The following is a 26,008-nucleotide window of genomic DNA, read 5'->3' as shown; positions in this document are numbered from 1 at the left end:
CCAAGGAAGGACTACGAATCCCAGCAAGCAGTTCGTGGCGTGAGGGCGCAGGAGGGGGAACTCAGAACCGTTTGGCCCCGCGGAGCCAGGTACCTTCTTTGGCGGGACGTCGAGGGCGAGTGTCCTAACCCCCACGGGAGGGCTTGGGCTCTTCCATCTAAGTCCGCGAACCCCGCGGCGGGCCACACTATTAAACGGAATGCGGAGTGGATAGGAGAGCGAGGCCTGGGTGCCCGGTCCCAGGCTTGTCCCCCATCCTGTCTCCTCTGTCAGCCCCAAGTCCCGGGCTAGAGTTGGAGCCTGTGGCACAAATCGGGTCCCGGGGACTGAATCCCTCTGCCCAGCCTCAGGGGAAGTGGCGATTCTGCCCATGCTTCATGTTACCCTCATCCCTGGGTTTCGCAGCTGACAATCCTGGCTTGGAAGGCAGGAGACCTAGATCCACTCATCCTTTCTTGGGAATAGAAATAGCAAGGATTTTGGAGGACTAGGGCCGTCCAGCACATGTTTCCTAAGTGCCTCTGGGCCTTGCGCTGGGGACCCAGCGGTGAACAAGTCCCTGCCTTCATGGAGCGCCCATTCTACTGTGTATGGGTAGATGGGAAGGTGCAGTAATGACAAGTAATGCTTTGAAGAGCTGAAGAAAGGTTGATTGGGGAGGGGGTGGTGGTGGTAATATTTAAGACAAGGTGGGCCCCAGGGCGACACTTAACCCTAGACCTGAGTAAATAGTAGCAGTTCAAACAGGAAAATGTTGGTACAAAGGCCTTGAAGCTGCTCTATTCTGGGGTGTTTGAGGAGGAAAAAAGTAGAGTGGACTATGAAGTAGGCTCAGGTCAGCTCATAACTGGCCTTGTAACCCGTGGTAAAGAGTCTTATTTTTTCTAATTGCACTAGGAAGCCAATGAAGGGTTTTAAGCTGGGGTGTGACATGATCTAATTTACATTTTAATGTCATCATTTCTGGCTGCTCTGGAGAACAGACTGAAGAGGGGAAGTTGCTGTGGTGGGTCAATTGAGGCAGGGTGGTAATTTAGATTAGGGTGTGGATTAGAGTAGTGATCAGATTTGGGATGTATTTTTGGAGGTGGGACAAACAGAACAAACTGACAGATGCATGTAGGGCATACAGGAAAGTGGACTCAAGAATGGCATCAAAGTTTTTACCTCAACAACTTAAAATCAACAGGGTGATCTTAAGTTCTGTTTGGCCACATTAAGTTTGAGCTGCCCCTTAGGCATCAAATGGAGAGGTCCAGAGGCTAATTGGGATTTGGATCTGGAGTTCAGAGGAGAGGCCTGAGCCAGAGATAAAAGTCATTGGCGTTCGTGTGGCATTGAAAACCAGGGACTGGATTCGAGACCTGGATCTGCCTCTGACTTGTAAAACAACAGTAATGCCTCGTTTGGGGACTGGGAGGAAAAACGTGAAATGCTCTATATCCACGGTTATTTTCTATTTGCAAAGCATCCTGGTAGCCCTTTCGGGCAGGAAGTTGTGAAGCTTCTGGGAAAGAATACTTATATCTTGCTGACAACTTCCCAGATGAGAAGTTCAGAGGAGGGAGGAATTATTTTAAGTGAGATGGGTTGGGAAGACCACAGGGAGTTAAGGTGGAGCTTGTTTTATTTTTTTGCCTTTTTAGTTCATTCTCATTTTGGAGCAACAATTTTTAAAAAAATCTAATTTTCTTTAGGCCATCGATTTCAACTTAGAAATTATTATTCTATACATAAATCTAGAAAAATAAGAAAAATGACCTTAACTTTCCCTTTGATTAATGTTTGAACTCAACTTGAACAAACTAAATTCCTTTAAACATTCAGCCCTATCTTCAGCTCAGTTACATTCCCTTACACATTTAATTCCACTTATACATTTAATATATTTGATTTTCTTTTTAAGTACTTCAGATATATAACCTAACAAGCTTAATTTCCCCAGAATACTTAAACAGTTACTAGAAAATCTAATAAAATTAACCTTATAAATGTAATAAATTTTAATACTTTTCAATACTTTTAACAAACTTAGTCAAATTCTGTTTTGTCAACTTGTTATCAGTTGGGGGATTCAGAAAATACAGGCTCCATCTCTGACAAGAAATTAGGATATGGCGGGCACCCTTAGTAGCTTTTATAGCACCCCAGTGATTTTAATGTGCAGCCAGTGTTTCCAACCATTGCTAACCCCTCAACTTAGAATCACAAGTCTCATATCAATTACTGACAGATACTTTATCAATTACCTAACTACATATTTTAACTTTTATATTTTAAATTGGAATCACAGTGCTTTTCTGTTATATACTCAACATGTCAAATTCTTTTCAATGTGATACTTTTAAGCACCAGGTAGACACTGATTATTAATAAACTTAGGACAGGAACATTAGTACAATAATTGATTTAGTTTACTACCTCTGTTTTCAATTTTAAGCTTTCCTGGAGTGTGACAGGATGCTTAGCCAGTAAGAAAACACTTTTATCCTCTCTAACAAATTGTGCTTAGCATTCTCATCAAGTCGGGGTTACCATTTCAGCTTACTGAGGTGGTTCATAGTCCGACCAGTTTCTGACTGGGACACAGATTTGTGGGCTGTGTCTACCCAGAGTGACTGCCTTCAGCAAAGGCTGCCTTTGGGATGCAGGGGATGAAGAGGTCAATGAACAGTGGAAGCTCAGTTCTCCAGGCTTTCATTTCTTGGGGGTACCTACTGGGGGTGGCTAGAGTCCCTGGTTAAAATGCAAATTTCTGAGCCCCTCTCCAGATCTGCTGAGCCAGAATTCCTGAGGATCTGATTCAGGAGACTTCATTTTTAATAAGCTCTTCACCAGGAGCAATGGAAAATTTTGAGGAGTTGTTTTGAGAGGGTTGATCTGATGCTGCCCAAGAGTGGGCTGAACTAAGGAGGCTGGTCCAGATGTGAAGCGGTGAGACCTGACTTGGGCAGTGGTAACAGAGAGTCACATGGTATTTGGAGCCCAGACTTGGCGGTGGGGGGAGAAGGGAAAGGCAGAGGTATTTATATGAGTCAGGGTATATGGTTCAAAAGCCTCTTTCAGACTATTTTTGCCTTTCCTATTTGGAAACTCTGGCCTCTTGAGACCTCTGCCTATCTGGTGAGAAACTGTCTCCATCCTGAAGCTCCTGGAGCCCAGATTTGGGTTCAGCTGACCTTCACTGGGCCAGGTCCACTTGGAATCAGGGCTTGTCCTATCAACCATCAGCCTGGACTGAGGGAAATGTTTACGCTAGATCCCTTTCAACACCACCCCTGGCCGGTTCATCCCAGGTGAACCGGGTCACTGGAACCCTCCATGGCAGCCTCCTAAGGAAGAAGGAATAGGGTTTATCCCTGCCTGACAAATTTCCCACTTTTTTGGGAAAATTTTAAAACTATACACACCAAAAGTAGAAACTTAGAAAAACAGAAAAACACAAAATGAAAAAAAAAAATCCCGCACATCGTAATTTTATTCTCTAGACATAACTACAGTAAATATTTTGTGTCTTCTCCAGTCTTTGTATGTGTGTCTGTGTGTATATGTGTGTGTTGAGGTGGGAAGTTCCTTCTCCTTAAAAAAGTGGTATCATGTTATACATACTGTTGTGACAATGAGTCATTTTTCATTTACAATATGGGATGAACATTTTGTCCCTGTAGGGAATTGTTCCCTTTGATTCTTCTTTAACTGAAGTATAGTTGATGTATTACTTTAACTTGATTTTTAATGGCACCATTGAATAGGTTGGCTCACACCCTACTCTTGCTCCTTGGCAGTTGTGAGCTCCCTCTACCCAAAGTTATTTTTAGGGTAAAATGAGGATGGTAGGCTTTGTGCATCATCATTGAACCCCTTCCCCCACTCTACACAGGACCCTGAGTGGTCTGCCTGGCATGTGGTGAGCAATGGATAACCGTCAGCTCTTTTTACTCTTGGACATTTGGAGTTTGGTTTCAGGACAAGCTACATTGCAGTGCTCACCTTGGTACCTAGATCTTCGAGATGATCTCTGATCATTTCCTTGGAGGAAGTCCCTGTTGGATGCAGGCGCCCCTCCTTGGGACCCCCGGCACAGAGCTTGTTACCTATGACTGTTACTGGGGGTACATCTGTCGGCCACCCATCCCCAGCACATACTCAGCTCACGTTCTCGTGAGAGCAATGGACTCTGTGTCATGAAGCGTGAACCCCAGTCTGGCAGAGAGGAAGTGCTCAGTGTGTTTGGCTGGTGAATGAATGACTGAAAAGGGAACCATGGAACTTTAGGGTTGTGCATATGCGAGTGGGAGGGGGGCCCTCCTTTGACTTGACTCAGGAGAGTTTTGGGTTGTGGGGCACTTTGTACCTGTGGCCATCACAAATTGTAAAGTGATTTAGTTTCTCCATTCATGTATTTCACTGTATTAGTTAGCTGTTGCTGCATAACAAATTACCCTAGAATTTAGTGACTTACCACAACAAACATTATCTGATACGGTTTCCGATGGTCGGGAATTTGGGAGTGGTGTAGCTGGGTGGTTCTGGCTCAGAGTCTCCCACAAGGTTGCAGTCAAGCTGTCGTCCAGGGCTGCCCTCCTCTGAAGGCTTGACTGGGGCTGGACAGTCTGCTTCCAAGCTCACTCACTTGGCTGTTAGCAGGAGGTCTCAGTTCCTTGCCATGTGGGCCTCCCTACTGGGCTGCTCACAGTATGGTAGCTGGCTTCCCCCCAGAACAAGTGATCAGAGAAAGGGAGACACCAGGATGGAAGCCATGTTGTCTTATAACCTGATCTTGGGGGTGACATACCATCCTTCTGCTCTCTTCTCTTAGTCACAGAGACCAACCCTGATACGCTTTGGAACGGGAGACACAAAGTGCAGACACCAGGAGTTGGGGTCATTGGGTGCCACAGAGGCTGGCTGCCACGTCCACAGATGTGCATTGAGCAGCACTGGCTTGCCAGACACTCTGCCAAACACCTAGCATGCATGACTCAATCCTCACAGTACTCTTGTGAAAAGTATTATTACCCCCGACTTCCAGATGAGGCTCAGGGGTAGGTAGTTTGATGAGAGTATCACAGCCCGCGAGTGGCAGGGTTGGGATTCAGGCCTGGGTGTGTGGCTATACAGTAAGGACTGTCTTGTGGGTCCTGTGTGACTTCAGGCAAACTCCCTCCTTCTCTGTTCCTCAGTCTGTCATCTCCCCCCTTAGACCAGCATTTCTCCAAGTATGGTCTGTGGACTCTGCATCAGGGCCTCCTTAGACCCTGCCCCTGTCCCAGACCTGCTGAGTTAAGAAATCGCTGTGGGTGGAGTCCCCACTGCCTTATATTGCTGAGAGTGGATAATATACTTTACTTCAAGAAGTGAACACGTGAACGAGGTCAGGATGAGAAAGCTGCGTGGTTGCTACAAAACCCTGGGGCATCTGAGGGAGACCCTTAACATATCAGGGCTCCTATCAGGGGAGACATCTGGATCTTCCTGGCACTTCTGTTGGAGCTGGGTCCTGAGCAGGCAGTCTGCAGGCCACCTGCATGGGCCAGGTCCGATGCCGCCGACTCCAGACGGCGGGCGTATGTGGCGCTGGGACATTGCCATGTTCCTAGTGGGTGTGCAGTAAAGTCATCCTCTGGCTGAGGCTTGCTGTTCACCTGGGGTCTGGTGGTGCCATAACTAGAAGAAATGACAGGTAAGCTCGAGGGCGGCATGTGGTGAGCACAAGTCCTGTATAATTACAGCATGCATCCCAGCCCCTGGCCATGGCTGAGCTGTTGGCTTATTTTAGCCTTGTGCCAAAGCCAGCTCTGTACCTGAAACACACGTGATGAAAGCAACCAAGAATATCAGTGAAGCACAGATGTCTGCCTTGAGCCAGCCTCACGGTGGAGCAGTGGGGTGGGGAGAGAATGGGTCCCGGGTCAGCCAGGCCTCAGTGTGAATGCTGGCTCCGGTGTGCCTTGGCACGCCTGGTGAGGGCTCCACAGGAGGCGCACGGGGCCCCTCAGCACCACTGGCCCACCCGCAGCACTCAGGTTGATGAGAAATCTTCCTTATCAGTGTCTCTCCCAGTCGAGGCTTTGAGCAAAGTAGGAGTGAGTGTTTCTGAACCTGTTTCCTCATCTGTGAGATGGATGCCTTGATATCTACTCCGACGGTCTGTGAGGATTAAATAAAAGAATGCCTAGCACACAGTGTCAAATCTGATTCTCCTTTCTTCCTTCTTCCACCCCACAGCATCTCAACTCGTTGGTCATCTTTTCCCTGAGCCTGGAGGCCTGCAGTCAGGTGCTGTGGGCTCGCCGGGAGTGGTCTAAGTCGGTAGTGGGGGCCCTGCTGGAGACAGAAGCCCTGCAGGGAGGGCGGGGGTGGCAGAGACCTGCTTTCAGGGGCCTTACATGTCTCTCTTCTCGTCCCCGTCCTTGTCCCCAGATTCAGGCTTGTGGAGAAGAGGGTCGGTGAACAAAGGGTGGGAGGCCTTGGGCTCCACGGGTGGCTCCCTCGCTTATTCCACCAGCAGTTCTGCGTTTGATCCTCTGTTCCAGGTGGTGCAGTTGGACAGACAGACAGAACTCTCTGCCCTCGTGGAGCCTGTATTCTATTGGAGAGGCAGCTCTCGTGGCAGTAAATCAGTGTGTGAGACGAGCTATGGAAAACAGAGCAGGTGGTGAGGGGGCAGATGTGTTTGCTGCTGTGACTTTGGCTACAATTTTAAATCAAGTGGTCAGGACGTGCTGGGGGTAGGAGGGGAGTGAGCCTCCCAGGGGATGATGGCAACAGCAGTAACGGCCTCCATTCTCTGTGGTGGTAAATTCACAGCAGCGGTGGGGTCCCTGTTTTGTAGCTAAGGTCAGACTCCGGGAGATGAAATAACTTTCTAGTGGTGGAGCTAGAATTTGAACCCAGGCCTGTGTGACCTCAGAGGGTGGTCCCACTAGCCTTGCCCTCTGCCCCGTGCCCATGAGGAGCCACCCTGTCACCTGGTGAAGCTTCAGGGAGCCAGCAGATGCTGTTGCCACCGTGGACCTGGTCTCTGGGAGTGGGTGGATGGCACTGCCTGTGTTCCTGGTGAGGGAGTGGGGCGGGATGGTCCTGTGTTCCGGACAGGACCTCGCTCACACACTGCAGAGCGCGCCAGCCTCAGAGGACAAGGATGAATCACGGCAGAGAGGGCCAGCTTAGTCAGCACCCCATGCTGGTGTCTGGGTGCCGGAGAGACGTCCGGCTGTCCCCATTCCCCTTTCCCTGACCTCCCACTCAGGGCTGCCAAGTGCGGTGGTGCAGGTTGTGCCTTGTGCAAGGACGCCTGGCTGCGAGGTGAGGCAGAGTGAAATACACTCTGCTTGCCAAGTTGTGTGTCTGGCCCGGCGCTGTATCTGTCCAGAGGATTCTGCAGCCGCATCTTTTGCTAATGTGTGCCAGGGCACTGGAGCGGGAGGGAGTTGGGTCAGGAGCTCTAGAACTTCACACCTGGGTGAGGTCACCTTGCTGGAGGCCAGCTCCTAACCAGGGACAGGGCCTCTGCCTCCATGGGGTCAGGCCTGTGAAGGAGGCAGGAAGTGCTGGCCCCTCTAAAGCCGCTCTGCTCCCTTGACGCCGTTCCCGGGCACTGGGGGCTCTGCAGAGCTGCTGTGCAGGCAGAGGTCTTAGCCTGCCAAAGGGGCTGAGGTTCAGTCCCACCCCGGCCTTGTGCTGTGTGCTTTGGACAACTCAGTTCCCCTTTCCTGGCCTCCCTTGCCTCATCTGTAATATGGAGCAGCTGACCACAGAGGTCACTTGGGCACTGATATCCTGTTCCTTGTTCTGAGTCTCAGTTTTCTGAAATACAGGCTTTTGGAGGCTAATAATAATGATGGTGATGACGGCCAACGTTTCTGGAGGGCCTCCTGTGGGCCAGGCTCTGTGCTAAGTGACACACGTGTGTGTGTGTGTGTGCCCTTAGAGATCACCTGGTCTAGCTGCCTGCCTCCCACTTCACATGTGGGGAAACCGAGGCCTAGAGAGGGCAAGTGACAGAGCCACATCCTCATCTGGCAGAGCTGGGACTAGACACAAGTCCATTGACCCGTCCCGGACGGCTGAGCCCTTCCCTGTGCCAAATGAGGGGTGGCCAGGGTGGGCAGAGGGAGGCACAGGTGGGCAGTGCGGCCACGATGGCCCTCAGCTGAGGCTGGTGTGCCCCCCATGGTTTGTGCATGTGAGAGAGAGGGGAAAACACGAATACACACGCTCACACAGACACACACAGCCCAGCCCCGAGGGGCTCATCATTTGAATCAGTGTTGCTGGACAGGTTGGGAGAGGGGCATGTGATCTTCATTTCCTGGTGGTTTGGTGGGAGACCTGCTTTGCCCTTCCTGGATGTGTGATCTGGGGCACCTCACAGCACTTCTCTGGGCCTCAGTTTCCTCAATCGTAAATGAGGTTGTAATACATACCTCTTGGGGTTTAAAGGGGCCACGTGGTCCTGGGGGTGTAGTGAGTAAAGGAAAGCTGTCATCAGTATGACTTGTTGCGAGGCGACTTTCAGAAGTGTTGAGGAGTGTGGGGGCTCTAGAGCCATCCTGCCTGTGTTCTAAGCCCAGCTCGGCTGCTTTCTAGCAGCATGATCTTGGCTGAGTCACTTCACTTCTTGGAGCCTCAGTGCCCTCATCTGAAACCTCACAGGTTGTCCTGAGGATTAAGAGATGATGCATTATAAAGCTTTTAGCCCAGTGCTGGCACATAGTAGGTACTTAGTGCATCAAATATTACATAACATTTATTGTACACTTGCTCAATGCCAGACATTATTAGTGTCATTTGTACTGCTGTTACTCTTTTATTAATAATTCATTTGGATTCAAACTTCTGTGTGCTGCTCCCTAAGCAATCAGCCAACCCGTTGGACCCACCGCCCCCTATTCCTACAGTGAAAGTAGAGGCCTGGAGAGGTCCAAGTCACACAGCTGGCTTCCCAGTGCCCTGTGTGGTTTTGCCCAGCTAAGTCTGCCGCAGAGCCACTGTTCCTTATCAGTCTCCTGGAGGAACACCCCTCCCACTGCCCCTCCCGTACCCTCCCCTCCCCTCCCCTCCCCTTTATGCTCCAGAGCCAGCGGCTCCTCTGAGCTTCAGCCTTCGTGAATGGCTTAGTTAAGCACTCGGCGGTTAAACGTTCATCTCTTATAATCTCAGTCCAATTCCTATAAGTTTATTGGCAAGACGGGGTGTATTAGAGCTGCCAAATTTAATATATCAAGTCCGCATGTCTGGGATGCGGTTTCTCAGCAGTAATGGGAGAAGAGAGGTTTTATACGTTTTCATTTTGAATGACTGTTCCTGATCCCATTACAGCCCTTGACTTAATGGCCACTGTCTCTGCCGCAGGAGCGGCTTTCTCCATCCCTCGCCTGGCTGCCTGGACTGTCCAGGGGCTTGTTTGTCTCTGTGTCTCTCCCCATTCTCTTCTTCCCAACATGTATTCCCCCATCTCTCTGCCCTGTGGGTCAGGTCTCAGCTTTAACTTTATTTGCCAGATTCTGAGAGTCTGGGGCTTTTGCCACTGGCCTGGGCTGCTATCTCGTGACCTTGGGGAAGTCACTTTTCTTCCTCCTCTTGGCCTCAGGAACCTGCTTTGGGAAATGAGGGGTCAGACTATAGGACCTGAAAGGTAAGAGGCTATTCTGGGCTCAGCCTTTGCAGATCCCACCTGGTGGCCCTGAGTGGACCCATTTGTCCTCTGGTCTTGTGACACCAAACAGGGACCCAAGGGCTGGCCTTGAGTCATGGCTACAGATCTGGGTCAGGAGTGGCAGCTGTGGTCACCAGGACTGAGGGGTCTTAAGTGTCTGAAGACCCTGAAACGTTCTCATTTCCCTCTGTGACTGCCACCTAAGTGTTTAGCTGATCTCCTTGGGAAGCTGTGTGCATTTCTGCCTGAGCCCTCTGGCTTCTCTAAGCCTTAAGCTGGCTGTGGAAGAGAGGACACCAGCAGCGGGATTTTAGGGCACCTGGGTTTGCCTTCTGCTTACCAGCTGTGTGACCTTGGGCAAATCGCTTCCTCTCTGTGAACCCCAGTTGTCCCATAAGGACAATGGGAATTAACTCATTGTTGAATAACAAATATTGGGTTGCCTACTCTGTACCGTGCACCACTTTGGGGGCTGGGGCTTTGAAAATTTTATGTAGAAAAATAAAGTGTGAGTGTCCTAAAAACAACAACAACAACAAAAAAACACAAAAATATCCCAGCCCACATGGATTTATATTCCTTTTGAAGGAAAGAAAAATATAATAAACATAACAAGTAACTTATTACTTCAAAGGTGATAAAAGTGAAGCAGGGAATGGGGAAAGCTAAGTGGAGGGTTCTGCAATTTTAAGTAAAGTGGTCATGGGAGATTACTGAGAAGGTAGTATTTGAGCAAAGATTGAAGGAGTCAAGTGAGCAAGCAGGGCAGGTGTGCGGGGGGAGCATCCCGGCAGAGGGAACAGCAGGTGCAAACAGCGGGAGGTGGGCGTGTGCCTGGCGTGTGCCTGGCGTGTGCCTGGCGCATGTGAGGAGCAGAGAGGGGGGCTGTGCGGCCAGCATGGAGGAACAGGAGAGGGGACGTCAGAGGTGGTGGTGGGGGGCTGTCCAGAGTGGGTGAGGTGGTGTTTCACCAGCCTGGCTGCAGACAAGAATTCCCTGGGGCGCATTAAAACATGCTGATGCCCAGGCCTCACCCACTGTGTTTCTGCTTTAACCGACCTGGGGTGGAAGCTGGGCGTCAGAACTGTTAAAAGACCCCTCTGGAATGAGGCCTCTCAGGCCATAAGCATCTGCCCGGGTAGCCCCTCATGGGCTGTTGTGGAGTTCCTACGAGCTGGTGTGGGTAAGTAAGTAGAACCTTCCTGACGTGGCGCAGGCCTGGCCCCCGGGCATGCTCAGGCAGGGTGATGGCATTTCCTCTGCGCTCTGACCCAGTGCCCTGTGACTTCCCAGGCAGCGGCAGCACCCAGCGGGGGTGACCATGGGGAAGCGTTACTTCTGCGACTACTGCGACCGCTCCTTCCAGGACAACCTCCACAACCGCAAGAAGCACCTGAACGGGCTGCAGCACCTCAAGGCCAAGAAGCTCTGGTACGACATGTTCCGAGGTGGGTGCTGCCGGCCTGGCGGCCGGGCTGACGGAGCCCTGTTCTCCAGTCTTTCTTATCATCAGACAGGGAAACGCTGCGGGCCAGCGACAGTGCTGGTCTGGGCTCTTTGAGGAGCAAAAGAGAGGAGACCTGGGTTGCTGGCCCCTGGGGCAGACGGGCCCTCAGAGGGGCAGGTGGAAGGCAAGCTCCTTTCCCCGCAATCCTGACTGAGGGCTCCGTTCTCTGACGCCTTGCCAGGCTCTGGGGACACTGTGGCCATGAAGAAGGCCTCTCTAAGGAGCTAAAGTCTGAGCCCACGGCTGAAAAGTAAGGAAAAGCCAGTGCTCCATCCTGGGCAGAGGGCAAAGCGCCAGCTGCTCTCAGAGCCGAAGAGAGGATGAGAAGGAGCATGGTAGGGGCCGAGGCTGGCCACAGGGCCAGGGCCAGATCGTGCAGGCCTGCAGAGGCCATGGTAAGGGGGATGGGCAGAGGGCAGCCTTTGAAGGGCTGTGGGCAATAGCTACCATGACCGGAGCTACATTTGATGGCGATGGCCGACTGCTGCCTGAGCAGGGGGCGCAGTAAATGGCTGTCGAATGACTGAGCTGCTTCTGGGAAAGGCTTATGAGACAAAGGAATTAAGGCCATAAGCACCTGGCACAGGGCCTGGCACCCAGGAGCACTCACTGGAGGGGAGCTGCTGCTGCTCTGCTGTCTTTAGACACACACTGAGCAGTAGTGAGAGAGGCGCCAGGAGCTGGACAAATGGAGGAGGACTGTGGCAGTGGGGTGGGGTGACCAGGAGCTCCTGGAATGAGCCGGGGCAGGGCCGGGGCTCCATGAGCTGGGGAGCAGGATTCCAGGACAGGACCCAGAGGCTGGAAGGAAGGAGCTGAGTCCCAGCAGCTCGGAAGGGGAGACAGAGAGTTCCCTGGTCTGTGACTCAGATTCAGGTCACTCACATTTTATTGAGTGCCTGCTGTATGCCAGGTGCCTTCCACGGTCTGTCATTTGCTTTTCTCAGTAACTCTGTAAGGCAGCAGATCTAAACCCTTTGAATTAGGATCACCTAGAGACCTTAAAATAAAAAACACTGATCCCCTGACCCCCATCCCCAGGGGCAGGTTTGGGCTGGGGTCTAGGCTTGGGTGAGGGAGGGTGGCCAAGCCACTCAGCAGACCAGGCGCGGCTATGGTTGCAAGGGGCTGGGAGTGGGGGCAGAGGGGAATTCAGGGGCAGAGGGGTCTCCCAGGTGCCTCAGAGGCCTCTGAACCTGGTGTCAGGCAGAGGCTCCCTGTACCCCAAATCTAGTAGGGGCTGTGATCTGGCGTGGTGCTAGGCCTCAAGGTTATCCTGGTGTTTGTTCCTAGTCCCAGACTTTCAGCCAAGAACCCTGGGCCCGTGGGTACAGGGTTGATTGGAAGAGGGCTATAGAATAGATGAAACAGTGGGTGCCACAAACCCCTTCTCAGGGTTCCCAGCATTCGCTCACATCCCCAGCCACATCCAGTCCTTAAAACAGCACTTCAAGGGAAGCTGGGCAGGCCAGGGAGCCCCACTTACAGGTGGTGACTTAGAAATCCAGAGCGGTGGATCACCTCACCCTGGTCCCCAAGCTGACATATGAGCTCTTTCCCCTTCCTTGGGAGGCTTCCCCAGGGCTCCAGCTCACGTGCACAACCGCACAGCACAGTCTCTGCAAGGGCACAGGGTACCCCGCCTCAGCTAGGACCCGAGACCTGCTCTGCTCCCGGCTTCGTGGCCTTGGACAAGTCCCTTAACCCTCAGAGGGATGATGATCCATCTGCCTTGGTCAGGACAGGCATGGGCCCTGGAGCTGGGCTGCCTGATGTCAGTCCCAACGTGTCACTCACTAGAACTGTAGCCCTAATTTTGCCATGTGTAAAACAGCTGTAATAGCCATATCCCCCCTCCCAGGGATGTGACGGGGCTCAGTAATCTCCTGATGACTGTATGGCACGTAAGGACTTACTAAGTAAGAACGATGCTTATGGGTCCACAGAAGGATTGGCCTTGGACCCTTTATCTCATGGCTCATTCATTCAGCCAACACTTGGTGAGCGCTTAGCGTGTCCTTGGCTCCCAGAGAGGCTCTGAAGACTTAAAGGTGAATAAAACAGGGCCCCTCTCCTGTGTAACCTCACACCCCATTACAACAGTGTGTTCTGGGTGGAACCCCTGTCCCGCCCAGGCCTCCAAGCCCTGCTGGCCTGTCCCTCCAAGCTCCAGCCACACTGACCACCACAAGTACTGTCCCCTCTGCAGGCATGCCTTTCCTGCTGTCCTCCCCACCCCAGACAGTCCTCCGGGACGCCCTCTCCAACCCCTGGGCCAGGTCAGGTCATTTGGCTGCATGCTGGCTGTTTACCCCGTTTATATCCACATGGATTAGTGTGACTATTGGAGTGGAAGGAAGGACCAGGTCTGACTTGTTCTCCACTAAATCCTCATCCTGGCGCAGCGACTGGCACACAGGACGTGCTCAGTAAATGTTTGTTAGATGAATATCTCAATGAACGAGCAAACAAACCCAGGGCAGCCGGGCAGCTGTTAATTTGGGGAGCTGAAGCGAGAAGGACCAATGGGGTCAGATCCTGAAGAGCCTTGAACGCCAGGCGGAGGAGCAGGGCCTGTGGCTGGGGGTTCTCAATCCTGGGTGCACTTCAGAATCACTAAGGAGCTTTTAACAATTCTCATGCCCTCCCCTTAGATGAATTACAACAGAACCTGAGAAAGATGGGCTTGGGCTGTGTATACTTTAAAAGCTGCCAAGTGATTCGCCATGTGGCTGGAGTTGAGAACAACCAGCCAGATGCTGGGCAGCCTGGAACTCTTCTCCTGTACTGAGTCACCCCACCAGGGCCTCTTGTCTAAGACTCAGACTCAGCCCCATTTCCAGTTTAGCTGTCCTACCCCAGCGGGGCCCTGGGCAATGTCCACACGCCCTCCACCAGCCCTCCTCCCCAGGGAAAGCCTCTGGCACCAGCTGGGTGGGCTGAGTCTGACAAGTCCAGTGCTGACCCTCTCCCCACGCTGCTGGCCCCACCCACGCTCCTGCAGGCCGCCCCGGGAGTGAGTCCTCTGATAGCTAACTCTCGACCCCAGCAGCCCAGCCCTGAGGAAGTGAGGAGCCCCCCTCAGAGTCGGCTACTCACCAGCCACCAGGAAATCAGCAACTGCACAGGAAAGGGTGGGGGCTTGAGACGCACAGGCCAGGGTTCAAACCTGGCACTGCCACTTCCTATGTGTGTGCCCCCTTTCCCTATGTGAACCTCAGTTTTTCTGTCTGCAAAATGGGGATGTTCATGTAAATGGTGGGTTTATGAGGAGGAAATGGAGTAAGAACTGCTCCCGTTTGTTGAGCATCCACTTCAGAGGCTCTCAGCCCTGGCTGCACGTTAACATTACCCAGGGACCGTGGTGCTGAAGCCGTTCCCAGGCCCACTTTCCCACAATTCTAACATGGGACCTCCTCTGCCCAGTGCTCTCTCCATCTGTTATCTTATTAAATGTTGACAGCAGCCCTACCAGGTGAGAATTTCCCTCCCATTTTACGTATGGGGAAACTGAGACTTGGAGAGAGTTCACCTACCAGTCAGGGCTCGTTAATGGAGAGCCCACCTAACCCCTCACTCCATTTGGACGTGGTCTAGAGAGTATTCAATTGGAAATGCTTGGTACCTGCCCCAGCTGGGAATTCTGACTTGAGGGCTAAGTAGGAATTTAGTGGTGAGGTCTCCATCTTGGAGTAACCAGCAGAGATGTGTTTGATTTCCGAATAAATTTAGAAAAGAAACAAGAAAGTGTAACAGAAAATCTAAACAAAGAAGAACAGAGGGCCCAGGGGGCTCTTAGAGTGAAGGTCAGAAATACCAGGGGAATTATTTTGATTCGGTGACTTTGGAATCCAGTGAAAAGGAATGGCTAACACCATGAAATGAAGCATAGAAGTCAGAAGTCAGGTGGGATAAGGCTTCCAACAGCCATTAGACTTCTGAGGTGGAAGTCATGGTGACATTTGGAGGATGTGGTCCTGTGTACCTGGACTCAGTAGCCCATGGTCTTTCCTTTACCCCAGCGGCCTCTAGAAAAGGCAGCAGATGGACAGGTAAAGTGCACAGCCCAGACCTGGCCTCTCCTTCCCCCAGGGTGACATGAGGGCCTCTGAGTCAGGGTACCTTCCTCACTTGTCTCACTCACAGATTTTGACTGATTGATTCCTTGCCCACCAAGGAGCATACAAGATTTAAACTGTACCTATATGATGAAGATAAAAGTAGGAAAAATCGGAGGAAACCGGGGTTAAGGTTCATATCCAGAAAGATTGCCAGGAAGTCCTGTTGAGGCCGGTGGCTAGTGTGAGAGGGGAACAGAGGGAGATGGGGTACAGCCTTGGCCATGGAGCGATGCCTGGGCCCTGGGGTTTACTGGTGGGCTTTTTAGGTTTTTATTTTGAAATAATTAGAGAGTCTCAGGAAGTTGCAAAGACAATACAGAGAAGTCTTCTTCTGGTACCAGGACTTAAAAAAACAAAAAAACACAAAAGAACCTCCCAATATGATCTACTGTGCAAAGTTGAGAGTCTCTGACCTCAAACCTGGTCCTGGCCTTTGGCTGGGTCTAGGTGGGGTGGGTGGGGCTGAGGTCACCTGAAGCTCGGATCCCTCTGCCCAGCATCCCTACCTGTGGTCATCCCCCCTTACACTCCTCCGTGGATGAGGACCTCTTTCCTTCCCTGATCTCGGTGGTAGGAAGTGCCTGTGTGCAGCTCAAGTCTGAACCCGGATCCTCTCTCCTTGCAGATGCAGCTGCCATCTTGCTGGATGAGCAGAACAAGCGGCCCTGCAGGAAGTTTCTACTGACAGGTAAATTGTTCTACTCTGTTCAGGTCCCCCTAGGGACCAGCATGCCCTGTCTGGTCTGCTTGGACTTCTGCACCCCCCACCCTCCCGCCTGAGCCCGCTTTGTGGCCTTGGTGCATCAGCTGGCTTGACACAGTCAACAGGGGCCTTCCCAGGGGTTGTGCTTTATGACATCCAGGGCTTGGTCCTCAGCTCTTCAGACCTAGAATGTGATTTTATCAGCTTACCCAGAACAAGCAAGGGCGGGGAGACTACAAGTAAATCCAGGAGATACTAATGGGTGTAATAGACTGACTGATTAAGTTAGCCTGGGAGCCTGAACTCCACTGTGCCCTCCCTCCCAGCAGGCAGGGCTGGAGACAGGAACAGGCCTGACAATGCTGAGAAGCTTCAGGGTTAGAACAAAGGACGCTGGGTGTTGATTTTACTGCTTAGTACGTAGCTAATAAAGATGCATATAGTTTAGAGACAAAAACCTCAGTAAGTGAAGGAGCCGAAGGCAGATGAAAATAAGGATAGGAAAAATAAGACAAGGCCAGGAGAATGCTTAGTCTCCTCCATGCTTGCCTTGAGGTCCTGTATACTCTAAGAGTTTGGCCTTGAGTTTCCTAGCAGCCAAGGCAAAGAGGAAAACCATGATGATTAACATGGTGTAAAAGGGAGCTTAGCACCAGGGAGAGGTACTGCCGTTGGCCTAGGAGAGCGGGGTGAATGGCCATGCTCCCCTCAGGAGCCCATGCTGCCCCTAGAATGGGCACCAGGCCTGCGAATCGGGCTGCCATTCCCCGTGGGCTGCACCTTGATGTGAACACACTGCTGGTAGGCAAGGCTGTCTTAGGACACCTCTAGTCTCCTATTATTATTTTTTTATTATTTATTTATTTATTTATTTTTGGCTGCTTTGGGTCTTTGTTGCTGTGCGCGGGTTTTCTCTAGTTGCGGCGAGCAGGGGCTACTCTTTCATTGTTGTGCGCAGGCTTCTCACTACGGTGGCTTCTCTTGTTGCGGAGCACGGGCTGTAGGCACATGGGCTTCAGTAGTTGTGGCACACGGGCTCAGTAGTTGTGGCTCACGGGCTCTAGAGCACAGGCTCAGTAGTTGTGGCACACGGGATTAGTTGCTCTGAGGCACGTGGGATCTTCCCGGACCAGGGCTTGAACCCACGTCCCCTGCGTTGGCAGGCGGATTCTTAACCACTGCACCACCAGAGAAGCCCTATTTTTTTTTGTAATTTTTATTGGAGTGTAGTTGATTTACAGTGTTGTGTTAGTCCAGGTGTACAGCAAAGTGAATCAGTTACACATATACATATATCCACTCTTTTCTTTTTTATTTTATTTATTTATTTATTTATTTATTTTGTGGTATGCGGGCCTCTCACTGTTGTGGCCTCTCCCGTTGTGGAGCACAGGCTCCGGACGCGCAGGCTCAGCGGCCATGGCTCAGAGGCCCAGCCACTCCGCGGCATGTGGGATCTTCCTGGACCAGGGCACGAACCTGTGTCCCCTGCATCGGCAGGTGGACTCTCAACCACTGCGCCACCAGGGAAGCCCTCTTTTTTTTTTTTTAGATTCTTTTCCCATATAGGCTATTACAGAGTATTGAGTAGAGTTCCCTGTGCTATACAGCAGGTTCTTATTAGTTATCTATTTTATCTATAGTAGTGTGGATATGTCAGTCCCAATCTCCCAATTTATCCCTTCTCCCCCTAGTCTCCTGTTATTTTGAGAAACATTTTGGTGTCCCCAGTTGAGATTTGGAAAGCCAACCTGGACTTTGGTACCTCCTTGACAAAGCTGCCATTAAAGCCTTTCTGGGGCACAGTCCAGCTACTTGTGACCTCCCTCCCACCCCGCCATGGGCAGGGGGCACCAAGGGGGGGCATGAGGAAGCAGAACCCTCTCAGGGACCCACTCATAGTTAGTCGGGGCTGCGGGCCAGGACAAGGGGAGGTAACAGGAGACAAGCCTGCAGAGGCTTATGGAACCCAATCATGAAAGGCTTCAGTGGACTTTGGTCCCCGGCCAGGAAAGGGCTGTGAGCAGGGCCTAGTGGACCAGACAAGCCGTGCCGGCTGCTCTTATGACTGGGCCAGAGAGAGTCCAGCTTCTTCCTCGGGGCTGGAGTTGCTACTCCTTAGTCCCTAACACCCTGCCCCTAAAACTCTGGTGGCCCCTCATCAGGCTGCCCTTCAGCTCAATGGTAGGAGTCCATCCCGGGCAGCAAGTGACTCTCTCCTCCCGTTGCAGGCCAGTGCGACTTTGGCTCCAACTGCAGATTTTCCCACATGTCAGAGCGAGACCTGCAGGAGCTGAGTATGCAGGTGGAGGGTGCGTTTCACTGGGACCCTGGGCTGGGCAGGGGTGGGTGCTGCGGGGATGTAGGGGAATTCTGCCCTGTGTCTCCCCACTTCCCCCTCTTTTGTGGCTGCCATGTGGGGTAGGCTGAGGGCTATCCAGGGCGTCAGGAACTGCTTTCAAACCACCCCAGGCATGAGTTGGGAAGGAGCCAGGGAGCCCCCATCCATGTGCCCGGCTGGGTTTAAAGTGACACGTATGGCTTCCTGTCCAGGAGTCCCAAGGGTGTGCCTCAGCCCCACCTGGGCCCTGCTAGCCTGGCATTCATTCATGTACACCCACCCGCCCTTCCTCAATCAGGCAATGTGTTTGGAGCCCCTACTTGGCCCCTGGCAGATCCCCCACTGCGCTCTGGGGACAAGGGGATAAAGAGAGCACCTTCCCTGCCCTCAGGATGCTCAGGCCTGGGGACTACAGGCAAGGGCAAGTTCAGCTTCCCTCTGGAAACTGGCATGTCTGCCTTTGGGAAATTCACTTCCTACTGCTCCAATTAGAGATAAGGAAATTCCCACTTAGATGGTCTTTATCGATCTTCGCATACAGCCCCTCATTGAATGGATGGAGAAACTGAGCCTCACGTGAGCCCCCGTCCAGTGCAGTTCCTCTGTCCACATGGCCTCGGGCAGCCAGCGAGCGTCTGGGGTGGCCTGGCCTTCGCCCTTATTCCACCAATAGGCCTCACTCCCCTCTGACCAGTCAGACCCTGTGGGCAGTGCCCTGCCCTGGGGATCTGATGACAGTGTAGCTGCAGCCCTGCCACAAACACAGGTTTCTAGGAGCTTTCCCAGGGCGGAAGTGAGGCCTTATGGGCCAGGCCAGTGAGTCCTGGTGGCAGCTCTATCTCCAGCGCTTCCAGCCATGGTCTCTCAGAGCCGTTGGCCCGTGGCGGGAGAGCGCAGCCTTTGCCTGTTCTGCAGCCCACGCTGCCTCCCTGACCCCAGGTTTGGACCCCTCCTGAGGACCAGGCTCTCAACTGTCCTGTGTCCAACTCCACAAAGCTTGGGAGGCAGCCAGTGTTTTGTCTTCACTTCATGGGGAAGCAGAGTGAGGCCCAGAGGGGCTACCTGGGGAGGTGGCTGCAGGATGGGGACAGGCCAGAGGACCTGCTCCTGGCCTCCCAGCCTGTGCCTGCCCCCCCGCCTCTGGAAGGTTCCAGCTGCTTTGTGAGAGTGTGGGGTTCAGATGGGGGTGAGTATGCCCCTCAGTTGCCTCTCTATCCCCACAGAGGAGAGGTGGGCCAGGGAGTGGCCACTAGACGTCACCGAGCTCCCTGAGGTCCACGTGGAGGACTGGCTGGAGAAGAGAGCCCAGCGGCTGAGCTCGGCCCCAAGCAGCAGGTACAGGCCCTGTGGGTCCCCTTCTCCCATGCCCTCCAGGAGCAAGACACCAGCCAGCTTGCCCTTGTCTCCACAAACTGCCCAGGGACCAGACACGGGCGCCCCCAAAGGACTCCTCAGGTGGGGGCCACATCGGGAGCTCTTAGGTCCCCAGGCCCTGGCCAGAGGCTGAAGGGCACTTGCCTGAAGGTTCCTGTGCCTAGGCCTCATCCCCCTGCCTTGGTGGAGTCTGCAGTGGCTGAAGGGGGCAGGTGGCCAAGCCAGCTTGACTCCACATCACCAAGTCCATTGCCAGAGGGAGAGGCCTGACTGTGGTTACTGAGGCCCCAGAAAGCCAGTCACCACACTGTCCCCTCTGGGCCCTGCCAGATAGGCATGGTTGCTCCGACCCTGCAGAAGGGGAAGTGAGGCTCATGGGATGATGTGACTTGTCCAAGGGCACACAGCTCGGAGCAGGCACAGCTGGGTTGCACAGGCATGTGACAGGCTTTGTCATTGTCCCACTGCCTCCTTGAGGAGGGGGCTGGGGTGGGGCTGGCCCAGCTACTGCCTGGGCCCAGCACTCAGGATGCTCAGAAGTGGACAGGGTACCCTTTACCCCTTGTATGGGGAGCACCCTGGGTCAGGAGCCCACAGGTGTGTGCTGCATGCCGTCCCAGGTTCTCCTCTTCAAGGTCACAGCCAAGACCAAAGCCAGGGCTCCTGGGGTCTTCTACCAGGTATTGAAAGAGAGAGAAGGGAGGAAAAGGGCTAAAGGATGTGCCTGTGAGCTGCCTGACTTGGTAAAGTCACCCCGTGCCGGGCTGCCTCCTTTCCCGTACTGCACTGGGACCCGGTGGCCTCATGGGACAGCAGCCTGGCTGGGACAGTCTGTGGGGTGAGGCCTTCCCTTAAGGCTCCGCCAGGAGATGAGGGCCAAGCTTCTTGCCTTCTCCGTGCCTCAGTGAGGAGAGTTTGTTAAACTATTTTAAAATTAACTTTGTTTTTAAATCTGTGCCCAGTTTGTCCCCCGACCTTGAAAACATATAGTACAGTCATGACTCCTGTGTTGGAGTGTGACGTCCCTTCCGTCTGGTCATGTCAGAAGTGGTTGTGATCTTGGTAGTGTGGGCGCCTCCCTCGGGACTGGTCCAGGGACCCATGTCCTGCACCCCAGGCTCAGGGCTGAGGCCACTCAGAGAACTCTGGGGGCTTCCCCGCTCCCCCGCTCCCTGGACCCAGCTGCCTCCCCGCTCCGCCACCGTGGTTCCTCTGCTGGGAGTGAGCCCCAGAGGCCTGGGCACCCCCTGGGCTTGTGCCGAGGGCTCAGGGAGACCCTGTGGCTGGGCTGAGGGGGCGTGGGGGTGGGTAGAGATGGGTGCCCTGAAGTCCCTTCCTAGGGACAGATGTGTCCCTGTGCTCTCTAAGGCAGTGTGCCTGTGACCATGAGACTCAGAGGACTAGGGGACAAGGTGGAGAAACTGAGGCTGAATGACGGGCCCAGAGTCACAGGAAGAGTGATGACCACGTGATAATCAGGTGTGTTGGTGCCGTGGTGTGCCCGGCACTCAGCCCCGGCCTTTAGGGGGATTGGTGCCCCCGGTTTGTAGCTGAGGAATCTCTTCCCCTCCAGGAGGTTGTGACTGCCTTGGTCACACACCTGCTACCCTTGGCAGTACTCAGCTGTCACTTGAGAGAGAGCTTAGGTCCCTGCCCTGGCTTTGGACCCTGGGCCACTTCTGTTACCAGGTCTAGGGCTGGCCAAGGGCCAGTGCAGTGGTTGGCCACTGCAGCCGGAAGTCTGCAGTGGTAGTGGCAGTGGCAGTAGCCAGCTGCTGGGATGGCAGTGACTGTTTCTGGAATAGAGCTTGCCGCTGGGGACCACCCTAGGCTGAACCCTATCCCCCGGGCTCCTCTCCTGCTGACCACCCAACCTGGCCCCTTCCAGGGGACCTGCTTTTCCACTTGTTCTCTGTGCCTTTGCACCTGTCCACCTGCCTCCTGGGGGCTTGGAGCCAAAATGAATGACTCTCTGGGCAGAGCAGGCCAGTCCAGCCTTGAGAAAAGGGGGTTGTTAGGAGGGAGGTGACCATTTATCATTGCTTTTGCCATCACAGCCTTGGTCTTCCTCAGCCCTCTCCCCTCAGGTTGGTCTCATGAAAAATGATACCCACACCCTGCGGCCCACAGGCTTTGGGCTCTGCCCTTACGTCCCTGGCCCCCACTCCACAGGGTCGGGGAGGTGGATTAGAGCCAGGAGGCTGCCTCTCTCTGTCCCCTGAGTCTCCTACCATCAAGGCAGCCCTGTGGCAACAGTGCCCTCTCTGCCCTTCACCCACCTTGGCTCTCCTAGATGTCACAGCAGCCCCTCCTGGTCTCCTACCTGCCTCTGCTCCTCCAGTCCATCCTCCACACAACAGCCCCAACCAGCTTCTAGAACACTCCCTGGCCCCGGCCCTGCTGAAACCCTCCTGGGCTTCCTCCCTGTCGGGTGGACCCGGACTCCGCAGCCCAGTTTGCAGGGCCCCGGAGAACTTCCCTGCCGCCTCCAGGGCCCTTGAGGGTCACCTTCTCACCTCTCCCATCTGGCCTCTTTGTCAATCTCGCCGGATGCTTGGCAGCTGGTTAGGTGTGGTGGGCGTTGCTGATTTCGGGGCACCTTGTGCACACTGTTTCCTCTGCCTGGAACTGCCCCCCCACCACCACGCCTGCCTGGCAAATTCAGACTCATCCTTCAGGCTTTAGCTGAGACATCTCCCCTTTCTCCCCTTCCACCCCCGGGCCTCCCCGTCACGGCCCTAAGCTCACACTGTCATCAGCCTGGCGCAGACCCAGGACATGTTGGCTGCATGAGAGAGCATTCGGGGGAGCAGGGTCCCGGCCTGGAGGACTATTCCTGAGTATTAGTGCCGTTGGCGCCTCGTGGGAACGGGTCTGGTGGCCCCTCTTCCTCTCTGGGTGTCTGTGTCCTTCCCCCAGGACACAGGGCAGAGACGGCTGCCTGGCCCACCTGGGGCCACCCAGACCTGAGGGCTCTGACCTTACAGGCTGAGTGGAGCCCTCAAGGTGAGCTGGGCTAACCGTCCTTGTAAAGGGGAGATGGAGGCTCAATGGGGCCCCAGCCTGGTGCATTGTCCCACCCCCGTGCCCCAGCAGACTGACCCTGAGGCACCTGCTGGGAGCAGACAGTAGGGAGAGGGAGGGGCCAGCCTCAGGTGAGCAGGCGGATCCCTGCGAGGCCAGTGCTGGCCCCTGCTTTCCACTGTTGGCTCTTCAGATTGTGACTTTATCCGTCTTAATCTTCCCCTTTGCACCCCTCTCAGGGCTGGTGCTACTGTTCTGGCCCAGGTGCCTCCCTAAGACTCTCTCCTTCTAATTAGGACCATAGCTGGGGACAGATGAAAGAGAGCTGCCCTGTCCCTGTGACGGGGCAGACAGGCCAAGAGAGAAGCCACGAGCACAGTCCTGCACACCTGTGTCCCCGTCTGCTCCGTGCAGGCTGGAGGGGTGTGCTCCAAGGCCTTGGGGCCCGCATGTCTGAGGCCCAGGGAACGCACCCTTCTCCTGGCGGGAGGCCTCAGCTGCCCGGGAGTCTGCCCCGTGTCCTAGAGGAAGAGCCTGAGGCTCACAAGAAGGGGCTCCCCGATGGATCACACCCTCTCTGAGGAGAACTGAGATCACCCCAGCCCCACGGGGAGCTGGGGCTTGGCTGGCAGCCGGGGCTCTCCCTTCCAGCAACTGCGGAGCCTCCCTCCATTCCCACCCTTCTCTGCGCCTGGTGGAGTTTATAAAATCTCCCCTGCACCATAAATCATGCTGGGAGCCGCTTTCTGTGCTTTCCAGTGGGCAGCAGGCAGCCGAGCAGGGATTCCCCTGTCCTCGTGCCACGGGAGGCCCCAGAGGCTGCACTGGGGCTGTCTGAAGCCCTTGCTCTGGGTCTGACAGCAGGTCAGGCCCGTGAGGGGTGGCTGGTCGAGCCTTCAAACCTCTCAGTGGGCCTGGGACGCTCCCGTCCTGCAGAGGCCTGGCCACTGGGCCCCTGAGCCTGCCAGGGCCTCACCTTCACTGAAAGTGGGGCCTGGGGGTGGGCTGGGCTGGGGGCAGAAGCATGAAGGGCCAACATCTGGGGCCCACGTGTAGGTGGCATTCCGGCCTCTCATCCCCGATTCTAGACTGTGTCGCTTGGGCCCGTGACTGATTCCATGCACCTCAGTTGCCTCATCTATAAAATGGGGCTCAGTAAGGATTCTTGAGGTTCCTCTCAGCCGTGCTGTCTGGCCCACAGTAGTATCCAAGCAGTAATAGCACTCAGCATGGCTGTTTGTCATCAGCAAACACTCACTGGGTGGCTCCCTGTGCCAGGCCTGGCTCTGGGCACTGCGGGAGCAGATGGACGCCACCCCATCCCCTGGTCTCTCCCCCTTGGAGAGCTCCAGTCCTACAGGGGCGACGTGAGCTCCCAAGTGAGTTCAAGGTAGCCTGAGGGGCAGAGCAGCCCTGGAGTGGCAGTCTGAGTGTGGGTCGAGTCCAGAAGGATCGGAATGTGGAGCAGTTGGTGGGGAGGCTGCCTTTGTGCCTCAGCAGCTCCCTTAGGACACGCCACCCCGGGCTGAGCACACAGGGTGGGTGCTTCAGATAGGCCCCGGGCCTTAGGAGGTGGCTCCGGGGAGCGGTGGACCTTAAGGGGAAGGGGAGTAAGTAGCATGAGAAATGAGGCTTTTAAAAAATTTTTAGACAATATTTTTTTCTCATTTCAAAGGGTTGCGTGCTTGAAAAACTTTCTTGAAAAGTATAAAGAAGTAAAAAAAAATCACCCATAATTGCACCACTCAGATAGAACCACTGTTAACATTTTGCTGTGTCTTCCAGGTTTTTTTTTATGCATTTATATATGCTATATATCTTTAAACAAAAATAGTATCATGCTATATACATTATTTTATAAGCTGCTTTTTCTCCCTACTCACACAGTAGTACATCATGACACCTTTCCTCGTCAGTGCATATAAGTTTGCCTTAATTCTCACGCAGGCTGCATAGCATTCTCTGCTGTGGACGTGCATATATATTTAATCAGTCCCCCACAGGTGGACACTTAGGTTATTTCCATTTCTTATAGCTCAGTCTCTGCCCACAGCCCCCCTCTTTCCTTGGGCTCAATCCTAGAGGTGAGGTGGCTAGCTCAAAGGGTCAAAGGCGTGTTTCTGAGACTCTGCCTTCCATAAAGGTGATACAGGCAGCTGCCCCTGCCCACAGCTGGGGTGGTGGGGAGGGTGAGCTGGAGGGGGGTGCCCCCGCCTGGGCCTGGGCTGTGCTCCACACTAATTCTCTGTTCTTCTCTTTCCCTCTAGGGCTGAACCCATCAGAGCCACCGTCTTCCAGTACCCGGTGGGCTGGCCACCAGTCCAGGAGCTTCCTCCATCCCTGCGGGCACCCCCGCCTGGGGGCTGGCCCCTGCAGTCCAGCGTCCAGTGGGGCTGAGTCCCTTATCCCTGCCTAGTCAGCCCTCCAGTCAGCCACAATCAAGATAAGGGCTTGTACGGGGGACACCCAGGCCCCCTCCTGCTGCACCCCATGGAGCATCTGAAACTAAAGACTGGGCCTGGCCTGGCCTCTCTGAGGACTAAGCGTCCGCCCCAACCAGGTGCAGCCCTGGTCCTGGCTCTGAGCCAGGCAACTCCACCACCCCCACCCCAACGGGACATCTTGAGAAGACTTCCTTCCAGATGTTTATAAAGAAAGTCTGTCACCACCATTGCGCGGCTGCTCTTGCCCCTTGCCTGGCGCCCTCAGCTCCGTGCTCTGGCCCTGGGTCAGATGATGGGCAGGGGTGGAGTGAGGTGAGGTCCTCTCCAGGGTGACCGGTGCTTGTTGCCCTTCTCCCTTGGGGGCCGGCAGAGGCTCAGCACAGCCGGGCAGGGGGCAGCCAGCATGGCTGTGACTCGCCCAGGTGAGCAGTAGCCCCAGACCTGGGGAGGGGAGCTGAGGACTCAGTCTGCCGTCCTGGCCCCCACATCAGCCTGTGCTGAGCTGGTGCCCGACCATGAGATGGCACAGCTCGGGCAGGGATGGGAGCTGGGTCTCCGGCCTGGATGGTGTGGAGAAGCGGGCGACCCAGGAGGACGGGCCCTGAGCTTGGGAGAGTGGCCTGGCTGAGCTTCCTGGCACTGACACCAGGGGTGACTTCTGCCCTGGAGGAGCTCCCCAGTCAGTAGAGAGACCACATAGGCTGCTCAGGGGATTCGCAGCCTCTGGGCCCCAGCTCTGCTTCTTGCCTCCACTGCACTCCACTGTGCTGGGGTACTCGTGGGCAATGTGGCCCTCAGGTCACTGGGCCTCTGGTGGGGGGCCCAATGGGTGA

At 54.2% G+C, this 26,008-nt stretch overlaps 1 protein-coding gene across 1 annotated transcript; it reads left to right on the top strand.

Annotated features, from left to right (window-relative positions):
- On the top strand, positions 1-25,402 carry ZMAT5 (zinc finger matrin-type 5). The gene is made up of 6 exons (XM_081252205.1): positions 1-89; positions 10,955-11,109; positions 15,915-15,977; positions 18,224-18,304; positions 19,557-19,668; positions 24,999-25,402. The coding sequence occupies exons 2-6, from the start codon at positions 10,983-10,985 to the stop codon at positions 25,126-25,128; spliced, it is 513 nt and encodes a 170-aa protein (XP_081108331.1). The 5' UTR covers positions 1-89; positions 10,955-10,982; the 3' UTR covers positions 25,129-25,402.
- Positions 25,403-26,008: the final 606 nt, after the last annotated feature.

The sequence above is a fragment of the Mesoplodon bidens genome, assembly GCF_964165515.1.
Source record: "Mesoplodon bidens genome assembly, chromosome: 13".
NCBI lineage: Eukaryota > Metazoa > Chordata > Mammalia > Artiodactyla > Ziphiidae > Mesoplodon > Mesoplodon bidens.
Note: the sequence above shows the minus strand (reverse complement) of the source record. Positions and strands in the feature narration are given on the sequence as shown.

What these genes read in the sequence shown, in the direction of transcription:
- ZMAT5 (XM_081252205.1), top strand. Translation starts at nt 10,983, where the DNA reads ATGGGGAAGCGTTACTTCTGCGACTACTGCGACCGCTCCTTCCAGGAC. An exon ending in CAGGAAGTTTCTACTGACAG is followed by an intron (nt 15,978 to 18,223) that starts GTAAATTGTTCT and finishes CTCCCGTTGCAG; the next exon opens with GCCAGTGCGACTTTGGCTCC. An exon ending in GCTGAGTATGCAGGTGGAGG is followed by an intron (nt 18,305 to 19,556) that starts GTGCGTTTCACT and finishes CTATCCCCACAG; the next exon opens with AGGAGAGGTGGGCCAGGGAG.